Raw genomic sequence first — 13,836 nt, forward strand, 5'->3', positions numbered from 1 at the left:
TGTTACGATATTGCATAATAGTCGTGAACATGTTGGTCATGTAAGGTAAAAGCAGTTTATCAAGATGTTCCCTAACTAACAAGATTATTGCTGACACATCTGCTCTGTGAGTGAGAGTACGGGTATCCAGCCACCACTTGAATTTGTCCCCCATTACAGTTGGAATGTTGGTTGTAATTGTTCTCTGGGAGTGTCTTTGGCATGATTGGGATGCTAAAGTGGGGAGGGGGAACATGGTTGTTGTTTGTTCAGGCATAGTACATCGTTGGTGCTCAGACACACTGGTTGTACGGATGCAGATGTATGCACATAGTAGAGGAATAGTTTGCAAGTATAAAATACCACACATATGATTGGTGAGATTCGGCTAATGAAATTGAACCTCCGGGGGCTGAATAACCCCAAAAATATCAGGCAGGTGTTGGCCTATTTAGATAGGCTTTACTACAGGGGATACACCTCACCAGCATTGGTGAGGGTAGGGTGGGTGCAAGGTGGGCAGCGGTAAAGGCGGCCTCTTCATATTCATCTTACGCCGGGGGGGTGGGGGGGGTCATGGTTTTAGTAAAAAGGGGCACTCCCTTCAGGCTTACTCCTACAGAATCAGATGATCTGGGCAGGTATACCCTCATACAGGGGTGCCTTAGTGGAACAAACCTTACAATTCTTACAACATATGGCCCTAATGTAGACGACCTGGCATTTTATTGTAGATTGGAGAATAGATTGTTCGCGCTCCAACCAGAAGTAGTACTTATGGGGGGAGACATGAAAAACTTTTCTGGATCCTGATATGGATCGAAGTGTGACCACACCATGACAGGGGAAAAGGTTGGCACAAGTCATACATGATATCATGTACACGCATAAATGTATTGATATATGGTGGACACGGAACCCAAAGGCGCAGGAGGGCCCGCACATCTCCTTTGTACATAAAACATGAACCAGATTGGTCTATTGGCTGATCTCTAACACTGCTGCGCCTTGGGTCAAGGGAGTGATGCATCTTCCACGCACTCTCTCGGACCATTCTCCAGTGGCCCTGACTGTGAGTAATCCCAAACAACTATCCGAGCCATTTCAATGGTGACTGCAGCAATCATCGCTGCTGGATCTATTTTTAAAGAGTGGGTACATCAGGTTATTGAGCTGTACTTTCTTGAGAATGAGGGCACAGTGGAAGAAGCAGAAACCCTGTGGAATGCATTTTAGAGAGTACAATTAGGGTGACATGTATGGGACTGCAGGCAGGCGTGCTTAAAGATCTCCTATCCCGGATGAGCACGATAGAAAAATCCCTCACTAGTCTAGAAAAAGAGAATGCTGCCACACATACAATGGAATCCTTAGTGGAAATTTGAGAGCAGATCACAGAGTATAAGGAATCTACGGACGAAGAGATCAAAAATTTGTCTGGGAATGGTGGCCGCCCGAGCCACACATTGGCAGTGAAAATTAGGTCCCTGCTGATGCAGGAATACATTACGGAATTGGAGTGTCAGGATGGCGCTAGGTGTCATGGCTCAGCTGAGATCCTAAAATCTGTTAATGAAGTACTACTCCAAGCTGTGTAGTGAAGGCCAGGAGGCACCTAGCGGAGAAATACTCACCTTTTTTCAGGAGATTGTGCTTTCTTGACTATCCCTGGGGCAAAGAGAGTATCTGATGCAAGAATTCAAAGTTGATGAGGTGATGGAGGCGATACAGACACTCCCCTCTGGAAAGGGGTAGGGTAGCGATGACCTACAGAGTGAATTCTATAAAACATACGTGGACTTGCTACCCCATCTACATAACCTGTATTGCGAAGCTTATGCGAACAAAATGCTGCCTCCCATGTTACGTGAGGCGCTTAGCCAGGCAAACACACAGGAAGGTGTGAGTCGTATCGCCCACTCTCACTGTTAAACATAGAAATAGAAATGTTGGCAAAAATGGTAGCGACTAGACTGCACCCGCTGATACCAGCACTGGTCCTACCAGACTAGTCTGGTTTTGTTCCGACCTGTTCCACTGCGCATAATTTACGCACATTTTTCTGGATGGCTTGGGCAAGTAAACAACCACGATGCAGATGGGAGGTCCTCACAAGGCCATATTCTCAAGGGGGCTCTGGGGCCCCTGACCTATACTTATTACTTGTGTGCACAGGCGGATTTTGCGCATTATTGGTTCTTCCTCCACTCCATTCCTGCTGCACGTGGCGGTGGAGGCAGGAGAAATTCATCCTGAACCTCTGACTGCCCTGCTCCACAAGGAGCAGCCATTGTTCCCTCGTCGTGAGATGAGCACGATAGACTTTACGGCACAAGCGTGGCAGACATTGGCAAGGCGGGCAGGTAAGCTTCCTATATATCCCCTGAATCTGCCGCTGGCGCAGCATCCGGCCATTTCCGTAGCGCTGGAGCTTCAGGCACTCTCCATTCTGGCGGATATTGGCATAGTGACAATGAGCGATGCATACCCGAAAGGTGCATTCATTACATTGGAGGAGATACAGGGTCGTCAAACATCCTCTCCTTTTAGAGGTTTTTATATATTACTGATTGAGGGAAGAACTTAAAGCTTTTAACACATGATATCTGGAAGAGCCGTTAGTCTTGAAACCGCTCCAAGCCATGCTGGCGGGTCCTTCCCGCATGAAATTAGTAACTATACTATATACCTCTAGGCAGGTAGACAATGTGCCGACACACTGTAGGGCTAGGAAGAGATGGAAAATGGTGCTAGACACACCATTCCAAGAGAAGGACTGGGACGACTGTTGCTCTCTCACAGGCTTGCTGCCAGCAAATTGTAATCTGCGAATCATTCATATTAAATTCCTTCAGCAACTGTACTATGCACCAAAACCGTTAAAGAGGTTTGGGTTGCGAGAATCAGACGATTGTACAAGATGTAAGATGCAGGAGGCGGATTTTATATATTTTGCCTGGCTCTGTGTGAGGGGTCATGATTTTTGGGAGCAGGTTACCACGACCCTGACCAATATTGTAATGGAACCGGTGGAATGCACACCACAGATGTGGTTACTGGGACTAGCGGGGCACTTTAAGCTGCAGAAAAGGAGGTTGGTGTTGATCGCTCTGCTCTTGGCGAAGAGGAAAGTGGCCCAATATTGGGATGGCCGAAAAGTACCACGACAGCAACAGTGGCTAGAAGACGTTATATACTGTTGAGATCAGCTGTCGTATTATGCTGAAGAACTTCCTATGCCATCTAGGCCAAAGGACGTTTTGGCCCCACTCACGGTCTGCCTATTGTCAATGCATGAAACGAATTTGTCTGCTGCAGCAGTTAACGACTGTATCCTGGACACTGCAAAGTAGATATGTGTGTATATAAATATGTGCAATGATGATGAACACTGGTGTGTAATGTCATTCTTGAGTTGTCTGTTAATGGGATGTACATACCTGATACTTATGGTTAATGTGTGTACATTAAATGTAAATTGATACTTGTATAGCGCACTACTCACACGCAAGGGTCTCAAGGTGCTTGTACGAATACCGCTGTGGAACCCATCCTGGCTTTCCCTGTGAGGCGTCCACTCCTGGGCACCCCCAAGGTGGAGGCCAGGCATCCTTAGCATTGTGGGGGCCGTTGTGGAGATTAAGCAAGCTATTGCCCAGAGTTGCAGAGTGGGACTCCATGATTGGAATAGGCACGATGCGAGAATTATCAGGTCCATGGAATTTTGAGCCCAAGACCCGCCGAGGAGGGGGGATGGATCCCTGGTCCCGGGCTAGACCTCTGCATCAGGGTCTGCTGCTCTATTCATTGAGCCACACTTCTCTACATTATGTTTTTTTGTATAAGATCAAAAAAAATCCAATCTTTTTTTTAAATGCAAATTGTTTTCCTTAAAGGAAAACGGGATGCATTTTTAAAAAAAAGTTTTCTTTTCATTTGGTAAGAGCAGGAAGTCGTCCATGGGACCACTGCCTGGTATTGAAAAAACGTTTTTATAACTATTCCCAAAGGGAAAGGGGTCCGTGGAGACCCCTTCCCATTTGCGAATGGGTTACCACCTACCTACTTGAAGTAGGTGGTAAAATGCAAATGATTTGCTGCTCCATTCACAGTCGCAAAACAACCGGTTACTAAATTGCAAAATGGGTTTTGATACATGTAAAACGCCTTTTTGCGTTTGCAAAAAGGCCGATTCTGCGAATCGACCCGTTTGCGAAAGCAAATTTGGTTGATGCATGTGGCCCTATATAATGTACTTTTTTCTGGCATAAGTTAAAATTTGACTTAAAAAAAGTTCCCATCCTACAGGCTGTGACATCCCATAGTGTGACATCAAAAAACATCGACTATGCAAAGTAGTCCACATATTTTTCTTATGACTAGTCCTCTATGTCGAGTGAGGGTAGAGTGGAAGAACGTCTTGAGTCTTCAGAGTCACAGCTGAACATGGCTAGAGACCTCCTGACTTGGCCTTTGTATGCTGTCCGTATTTGTTATTGGTGTCTAGAGGGTTAAACCCAGAATCGCATCATACATGTGTTTTCAGGCAGGAAATGCTTTAGTTCAGAATTATGGAGCCGACATGCTGAATCTAGTCACCTGAAAGCAGAGTTCTATCCCTGACTAGGATTCACTCAGCCTTTCATCCTTCCGAGTTCAGTTAAATGGGCACCCGTTTCAGTGGGTGACACTAACACTGGAGCTTGAAGCGCCCCATCAATAAAAGGCCATGAAGCAGCTAACTTGCACGTTATATAAAAGTGTGGGTCTTGTGCGGTGAACTAGAAAGTGCCTGTAATGTAACTCCTCATTAGCGGCTCCCATGGCCCTCACAAGCGAGGCCAGCGCGGATTTATTTCAAGTGCCTCTCGTCTATAGCGCCTGTTCAATGGAACCTGCGCGCACGGCGTGCTGAAGTGGACGGATTCCTCTAATAGCTGATGAGCCACGCGCACAAAGCCCCTTATCTCCCGCGCTTTGAAATGAGACGAGAAGTCATTGTATTGCCGCGCTCATTCCCCGCGCGCGCCGCCTGCGCACATCACTGTATGATTTGCTGCCACATGCCTGCTCTGTCTCCCTTCCCATTCTTGGCCTGTCGTCCATTGATGAATGCATGTTTTTGTTCTTTCCGTTTTTGTTTAGCAAACACCAAAGCCCGCAGCGACGAATTTGCTGAGAAGAATGGACTTCAGAAATACGACTACGTCTTGCACCCGAGAACCACGGGCTTCACTTTTATTGTGGACCGCCTGAGGGAAGGTACGGAAATGAACGTTTGTCTATGCGCGCTACCCACAGTCTATCATTCGGCGGCGGGCTCGCGCGTCTCCATCCTCGAGCAAGCGCTGTGATGGCCCTAACAGATGCAATGCGCAGTGTGCCTCGTTTGTTATGGACCGGTATATGCAAGCGGCACGTGCACTGGGGGAGAGTGAGTGACTTGTTTTCACGCTTTTCCTAGTTAGATACTTACAATTGGCATTCATTAACTGCTGCATCGCAATCATGGGGTTAAAGCGGCATCAGGAATGCCGCATAAAGTTTCTGCTGCAAGAAAAATCATGCACTTTACCTTTCTGATGCATGAAAAATAAATAACGTTTTTCATGTGCCAACAAAGTTTCCTTTTACCTACTGTTTACAATATACAGAATGGGCTTTGAGGCCTCTCCTTTCAACCTTTGGCTTTCTTCAACCTTTCGCTTGAGATGTTGTCCATTCCTCCTTGGCATCTCTCTAACCTAATGCTATTGGCTGCAGCTTTTCTCCTCCACTGGAGCGCTTGATTGAACTGTATTAGGGCCTACTTTACATCTACATCTTGGTCAACTGCTAGCTACCTCCCATATGTCTCAATGTATTGTGCTCATTCTGCAGGTGATGGCACATTAGACACAGAACTATTGGCTTTGCCAACGCTTGTTTAATTTGCCTGAATATCACTATTTCCCATCTTGCATATGAAGAAAGAAAATGTGAAATGCCCACACTTGTGACAATTTATATAAACATATCAACCTTTGAGGGGTAACTGGAACTACTTTGCATTTTCTTTAGTGCAATTTAGCAAACTGTTTTCAGTTGTAAAGAGTATAGTTAACGTTAAAAAGACGTCAGTGTTAAAGCCGCAGCCTGACATTCACTGTTGATCTCCCAGGTGCACAGGGACCTGAGCTGAACAGTGGATGTCCCCCCCGGGGCGCACTGACAGGGCAGCGGGTATCCCGGTGGTGCATCCCTCTTCACACAGTGCATTGAAAGTATTCAAGGCTATCATTGCAAAGAGCTCGTTTAGTGCTCAGCCCCAGAATTACCTTTCCCGGGTAGTCCCATTAATGCTGGGGGTAGAGAAATGATGACAATGATGCGCTTTTATGGAATAACAAAGAAATTGGACGTACCTTGACATTTTTTTTGTCATTTTCCCTAAAATTCATTAAAAAGACTGTGCTTGCAGCAGGTGACATTTCCAGGTGAAAAACCGCAAAGCTGTGATGTTCCCATAACAATTATATTTTCGACATGGCAGGTAACACTTGCTAACAGCTCTGTTGGAATTATTGTGCCACTTGTAACGAGGGCCTAAAATATTGGCCCACAAGTAGTATGTAGTGATTGCTTTTGAAGGTACCATTGTTAGCTGCTGGGCAGGCTGCGATGGCCCGCCTAACTGTGATTTTACAAAGTAGGACCAAAGAGGTCTATTACATTTTGTATTTAAACATTTTCTTTTTGTACAATTTAGAGCTATTTTTCAGTTACTCTTTAGTGTGTGAGAAGAGATCAGAGACCAAGAACAAGCGTTTACAATGCAATAGGTCTCGCAGCATTAAAGTTTGAGTTACTGGCATTGTAAATGACAATGCTTTGCATGAATTTTTTTTTTTTTTAATTTGCAATTGGTATATAAACATTGTTTGTGAATGGTTAACTGTTGCTTATGCTAAGTAAAGTTGGCAGTAATATAGAGTGCTAGTCTTGCTTGTTATAAGCATGCTGATTTAAAGTGCTCTGATACCTGCGGGTAAAGTTTGCACTACATAAAAGTGAAAAAAAAAAAAAAAAAATCCTACTTGTACCACGTCCGTTCTTATTCTGCGATGCCACATATCTTTGGGTCCCTATACTTATTAACTACACCCGGCTGTGGGAAACCTCTATGGCAGGAACAACGTGCTGCGGGGCAGACACGGGCAATGTAGCCACTGTCCTGTGGCTGCACCGCAGGGTAACCGTGTAGGGGCAGGAAGGCAGGCAGTTGGTAGTGCTGGGCCATAGCAGTGTAGTTCTCTGTGTATGCTGGGCATGGTGGTTGCTATTGGCTTACAAGAAGTGGTGAGGTGCCGGTTCGGTATGCATGCTTCCTGATCTTAGGCAGGCGACAGGTAAAACAAGGCACTACTAGGGAGGCTCTACTAAGCCTTTTGACCAATGAAAATTCACAGTTTACAGTGGATAATGACAAGCCAAATAAAAATGTGGATGGAGCTTCAGGTCCCTACTTCAATACAGCATGCCTCACAAAGCATGCACTGCTTAGGCTCAACCTAAAAAGTAGTGCTTGAAAGCAAGCAGTGGAAGAAGAGATGACAGCCAATTAAGAGATGGCAGAGAAGTACTCAAGGTCCAGCCAACCGGAACCCACTTTCGCAATAGCATCAAAATAAGAGATTTATCATTAAAAGTACCATCCTTAATTTGCATCATTTTTACCTTACATACTCTTCAAGATAGTTGTTAAAATACAATTTGACAGGTCAAAAATGTGTAAGAGACATCGACCCGGGTTCCCATTACATTCAAATTAGACTGAAATAACTAACTCTGCTAAGCCAAAACGAACACATAATCGGAACAATGTACTGTTACTTCAAAAAGTTGATTATCTATTGTATAAAAAACCTATTGTCAAAGGCCAACAAATAACTGTTGACACTAAATTCTGAACAAGGAGATCATGGAAGAGGAATAAAAACAAGGCAAATATTTGTCATAAAAAATAGAGAGCTATCCTTAGATTATTAACAAATCGTTTTCCTATTGTTTGCATATAACATCACTCCTGCGTCAGCGTCACCCTCCATTCACTTCCAACCGAAGTTTTAGTTGTAGAAAGCTGCATGGCAGCTATGATAAATATTAGAGAACCAGAGTGAGGAGAAGCAAAATGAAATCACTGTATACCCACGAGAGGCATCTGCATGCCACAATATTACAGATCTACCCACGAACACCGCTGACACCCCGTTACCTACTATATAGCTAGCATGCTCATTAATACACAGGGTGGTTAACTTTTAAAGTCCCACTTTGACGTTTGTTAATATACAAGTATAACCTATCCTAATATTTGGCAGGCACTCTTACTTTAAAATCTGATGTAGCTGATAGTTTGAGCAGGGGTCAACTATAACTCCTATAAATTGTACATTAATCACACAGAATTTAACGAGCATTGCTAAAAATGCTAGTGTGAAAAACGTTCTGACGAAGGTTTCTATTAACATTCTGTTGGTGCTTATCCATACAAAACATAAGTGTCCTTACAATGAGTAGAAACAAAAAGGTTTACAAAAGGGCAAATATATTCCAATGTGCTAGCCCTTCAAAAGTTTCAATGATTATCAATTACTTTTGGTTCACACAACCCAGCTGTGTGACCATATATTATAGCCTTCTGCCGAGGGCTAAAACGGTTGTTAAAACCCTTGAACCCCGAGAGAGAGAGGGTCTTGAACAACCGGTATAGTCTGAGGCAGAAGGGCTAATCTTCATATACAATGTTTAGAGATAATTGGGGGGAGGGGCCACTGTTCAATAGCTGACTAGCAAAGAAATAAAGGTTTTTACAATGGCTAAGGGACAAAAAAACCAATGTGAAAAAGGCGGTGTCTAACACTTATATGTAAATATTCCCTGCAGTTCCTAAATATAAATACTCGCTAACTATGTCATACTAACAAAAGACATAGGTTTCTATAGTGTTTCCAGGTAAGTAAACATACGCGACGTCCACTACCCACACTATTCTAGCTTCTCTTGTTACAGCCAGTCTCCGTTTCACCAAACTGAAATTGCGGACGCACAATCCACCTTATAAAATAAAAAGAATGGTTTCATCCTTTGGGCGTAAGGACTAAATCACCAATGAGATATGATGTGTCCCTTGAGTTCCTTTTCACAGAGTCTTGCCTCCTATTTTATTTAAATTCGACAGCAAGTCAAAACAAAGTTTTTTTCCCCCAATCTGACATATTTGTAAGCATATCCGAACGGGAATTGTTAACCTATCGCCCCACTCGTTGCCCGTCGCAAGACATTGTACATCTCTCTGAAATAAGCATCCTGTGGTCCACAAAGTGACAGGCCACTAGACAGGTCAGTGAGTCGGGTGCCTGCTGTAAATCTGCAGCCAAGTCAAACCTAGCTGTCATGGACTTTAGTGTTGACAGCAGAAGTTCAACATTTCATCCTTCTGTGAGCGATAAAAATATGCACCACTTAGTGCACTGGATATTATTAAGCATCCACGTGTGGAATGGCACTAGTTATTGATGGTTGGCTCTGCCTGCTGCTTCCACGTCACCCGCCATCCATTCCCAACCGAGATTTTAATTGTAGAATGCTACATGACAGCCGTAATTACAAATTATTTGACACCCCGAGTGAGGAGTAACAAAATTACATCAATGTAGGCCCCACAGGGAGGCATATGAATACCACGATGTTACGGACACACCCACAAACACTGAGGACGCCCCGTTATATACTACACAGTTAACGTGACCGTTAGGCCGGCACATACACAAGGTAGACAGCGGATTTAAAGGGAAAATTAATTTTTGTTACCGTTTGGATGCGGGGAAGGTGCACACTGCGGCGGATTAAGGCTGCATTGACGGCGGTTGCTGTGTGCGTGAGAGAGGAGACGCGCCCAGGCAGCAACAAGGACCGGTAAAAGGGTGGCTGAAAGACTGCACGAAGCGGGATGTGACGCAGAGCAGCCAGAACTAAAACAAGCCTTACCTGAAAATGTTAATGTGGTGGGACTCGCTGTACAAAATCTATATTAAATCTCAGCAAGGCGGACCGCTGCATACCACAACAAGTGTAATCTGGTGCCCACTGTCAGCATAATACCAACAAGTTGACATTCAGCGATCCGCGGGCGCTGGAGCACATGAAGTCCAGTGAGGGCCGGCAGTCCAGGAGCAGCGGCCGACGGCCGGGCCCGCGCGCAGAAGCCGCCGGAGACGGCGAGCGTCCACGGACGTCACCTTCATCATGGGGCTGTGGCGCGCAGCAGAGACGCCGTCACCGTGAGCGTGAACATCGGCAGCTCCGAGACTAAATTGGAGACTGACTCACGCGCGCAAATCCCATGCGCGCGTGGCCAGCTCTTGTCTCTCCCTCTCCCATTGACGATGCTGCGCGCGTGGCCAGTTCTTGTCTCCACTTGTTGTCGGCTGAGCTGACAACTATAGTTCTTGGCGAGAACGTGCTTTGCGCGCTTCTAGCCGAGACCTAAAAAAGGATGCAATTGGAAGACCGCATTGGCAAAAGCAGAATGTCTGTCTTCGGCTGTTAGCTTTTTGAACAAACAGCTGGGCCAGTAACAATCTAAAAAAACTATTGGCTAACAGCAAAAGTATTTTCGGGTCTCAAAAACTGTCTAAAAGCCCCTATAATTATTTTATACGCAAGATATTAATTACTAAAATCACAAGGTTTTCGCTGTTTTGGCGAACGCCAGACGTAAACAAAAGATAAATAAATTAATAGTATAGGCTACCTAATTGCCAGAAAGGTCTTTTAGCGACTTCATAATACCATGGTTGAGTAATTCCTATAATCCTTTTGAGGACATGTATACTGTTAGTGGAACTGAACTCTTTTACCGCAAAGTAATATCCGAGGCAATCAGTGGTGTTACCTGTGCCTCAAAGGGCAAAACAAATATTGAATAGAATACAGTGCTCTTAATTAACAAATTTAACTTTTAGGCACTTTAATATGAAACGCATAAAACACTGTATATCAAAGTGAACTATAAATCATGTCAAGTCCTGTCTTAGTACGATGTATGACAAAAGCCCCAATCTGACATCCAAGTAGTGCACTTGGCCTCTCTCTCAGTTTTTCTCCTATGAAGTGTAAGTTTTAAAGTACTGATGCGGTCATATGTGTTTCAACCAGTGATAGCACTGATAATGTAGCTTGTGATGTCATGGGTGAGGTCATGAACCGTGCTTTAGAGATATCATGGTTGCTTAGCCAAGTATAGCTGAGGAATTTCAGTGGCGTAAGGTTTTGAATATAATATCCATGAGGTCCATTCAAACGAAGTATTTTAAGGATCTTTTATTACCTAAGGTTATATACTTAGCATCTAATCATAATACACCTTCTACAAAGTGTTTTACTGAAAACATTTGTATGTAGGTATTGTCGTAATTGCACTACTTAAGCCTCTGAAAGTAAAGCACAAACTGAAGGGATACAAAATGGTATTCAGCTGAAAGGTAACCTGTAAATTCAGCGTCTTTGGCTAAAGCACCCCAATGATGGGTGTACAAAATTTTCAGAGAGATCCTCTTCTCGGCAGCAGTTGAAAATCCTCTGGTGTTTCAAGGCAAGGCTACTGAATATATTCAAAGATGATAATTCAGCAGTCTGGTGTAAAGAGCGCAGGCCTTGCTTCGGGTATTGCAAGACAGAGGGTGACGATGTATCTCATGAAGCTACAAACTAAGCTCTAAAGACTCTCAAATTAAATATATCCGATAGGGACAGATCTCGGTCAAATACGATGATGACCTAAAAGATCTTTTGAATGCTGTTGCAGGGTGAAGTGTGGGTAGTTAGGTGCCTAAAAGCGACTAGCTGTGCAGGTGATCCATGTCCCTCTGTCACTATTAGTGATTGTGATGCCTGGCTTACTGAGAGTAGTAACCACTCTCCCAGTAGTGGCTCACTTCAGAAGGGTTTAAAACCAGGTTGGATAACCAGATTGATCACGAAGGCCTCTCAGGAGCCACGGACCGTAAAGCGACAGATTTCCAACATCATCTTTTTATTGAAAAGGCAGCTGCCTCTTAGTGCAAGCTCATCTTGAGGACTCTAGAGATCCTGGTGGTTTACAGACAGGTGTCAGAGTCCGAATGTACATGACACGTTTGGAGATGAACCATCAGTTCTAAATCTATTCAAGCAAGAGGGGCAGCCATGCTTCAGGTGCTGAAAAAGTGTGAAACCCGGACACCACAATTCTTTTGGTTCAGATACATTCACTGTTCTCTACTCCTAGATAACTAACAATCTGTGCAAAGGCTGTGTCCCATTTTCAACCGAGATCAGTTAGGCAATGATATGATAATATTCTTGTTGGCATTACAATGCACTCTAGTTGTGAGCAGTATGATACCCTAAAGTCGTGCTTGACCCTTTAGTAGATAAGCACACCTACAACGCCTCGTGTAGCATTTATCTCCCACTGATACACAGAACACATCTTCTCTTGTCATAAGCTCACTGTGCTTCTAGGGCTAGCGCCTTGTTCACTCCAAAAGCAGTTAGAGTAAATCACTTTTAGTTGGGACAAAGAAAAGCTACCTCCATGGACTTCAAGTGCTTCAAAGTAAAAGGATAGTTATTCTTCCAGAGCAATTACTTACAATTGAAACTAGAAAAGCATTTATATGTTGCATATGTAGCATTAAAAAACAGATATTCTGACCTAAGTTTACACTGCATTTCCCACAAATGATTCCCAGTTCACATGTTGTATGATGAATCCTAGCTCTGAATCATTCCCGTCTGTGGATAGTTCTTTTGGGGTCTCCTCTTATAATTAGGGTGGCTTGGACTTTCCCATTCCCTACTGTAGACAAATTCATCGTAGGCAATATACCTTGAGGATGTATGTGGAGAGGCATATCTTTCATAGTTTGCTGTCTAAAACTGCTGCTGTATTACAGTCAGAAACCCTTGTGAAACTGCTTGTCTAATGGGAAACGCCTAAAGCTTTTAATAAGGAATGATCTCAGAGTATGTTATGATGAATGAAATGAGTGAACCGGATGGTATCTATATAAAGGAAAACATATTAAAAGTTGCTGTTCCATTCGGATGCTGCCCTATTGCTATGTTTTGCCAAGCCAGCATAAAGCTGCACAACACAAAGCTATCACAACAAGGATTGCAAAGTCAATAGGTTTGGCTTGGTAGGCTGATGCAATGGGTATTTATTTCTTATTATTTTTTTATTGCAAGCATAAGTCACATAAATAAAAGAAGAAAATAAAGAAAAAATGCCACTTAAACATGATAGCCATAGACTTGAAATGCAGAAATGTAATTTACAAACAAAATCAACTATTGCATATTATTTTGATAGAGTGGCATGCATGCTTCATAACACAAAAGCATATTTAGAACAGTTATGTATTCATTGTTTTCCTTTTAATGCATATCACAAGAAAAGTAGATTCTTATTGGTGCAGAGAAGGTGCTATTGTTTTTGAAGTACTATAACCAGAAGATATAATTTAAACACAGAAAGAAGACAACAAATATTAAAAGGCTAAAACATGGAAATAAATATTGTTAAAGTATTAGCCCACCAGCCCTAGCTCCGTAGTGCTCTTATTGTGGGGTGGATATGCACGTGTTCAGCCATAAAGCCTTCACTTACAATGCAAGCAAGCCAATGGCTAAAGTGGGCTGTCTCTTTGACCCATGATAAGCTCCGTGATGGCAAGAAGCAAAATGTGAATGACAGCTGGGTAGACCAATGGATAAAATGAGCTGACCAAAGGCTTCTGTTTAATTTTTTTTCTTACAATTTTTCACTCT

The 13,836-nt window shown here is 43.5% G+C and overlaps 1 protein-coding gene across 3 annotated transcripts in view; it reads left to right on the forward strand.

The window, feature by feature from the left end:
• Positions 1–13,525, forward strand: part of LCLAT1 (lysocardiolipin acyltransferase 1) — a 554,842-nt gene extending 541,317 nt beyond the window's left edge. For all 3 annotated transcript variants that reach the window (XM_086927978.1, XM_086927975.1, XM_086927976.1), the window contains one exon: positions 5,125–13,525. In XM_086927978.1, the coding sequence (XP_086784104.1) occupies positions 5,125–5,333 (209 nt within the window). In that variant the 3' untranslated portion in view covers positions 5,334–13,525. The remainder of the gene's footprint in view (positions 1–5,124) is intronic.
• The last annotated feature ends 311 nt before the right edge of the window (positions 13,526–13,836 follow it).

Source organism: Lissotriton vulgaris, chromosome 6, assembly GCF_964263255.1.
Source record: "Lissotriton vulgaris chromosome 6, aLisVul1.2, whole genome shotgun sequence".
In the NCBI taxonomy this organism is placed as follows: domain Eukaryota; kingdom Metazoa; phylum Chordata; class Amphibia; order Caudata; family Salamandridae; genus Lissotriton; species Lissotriton vulgaris.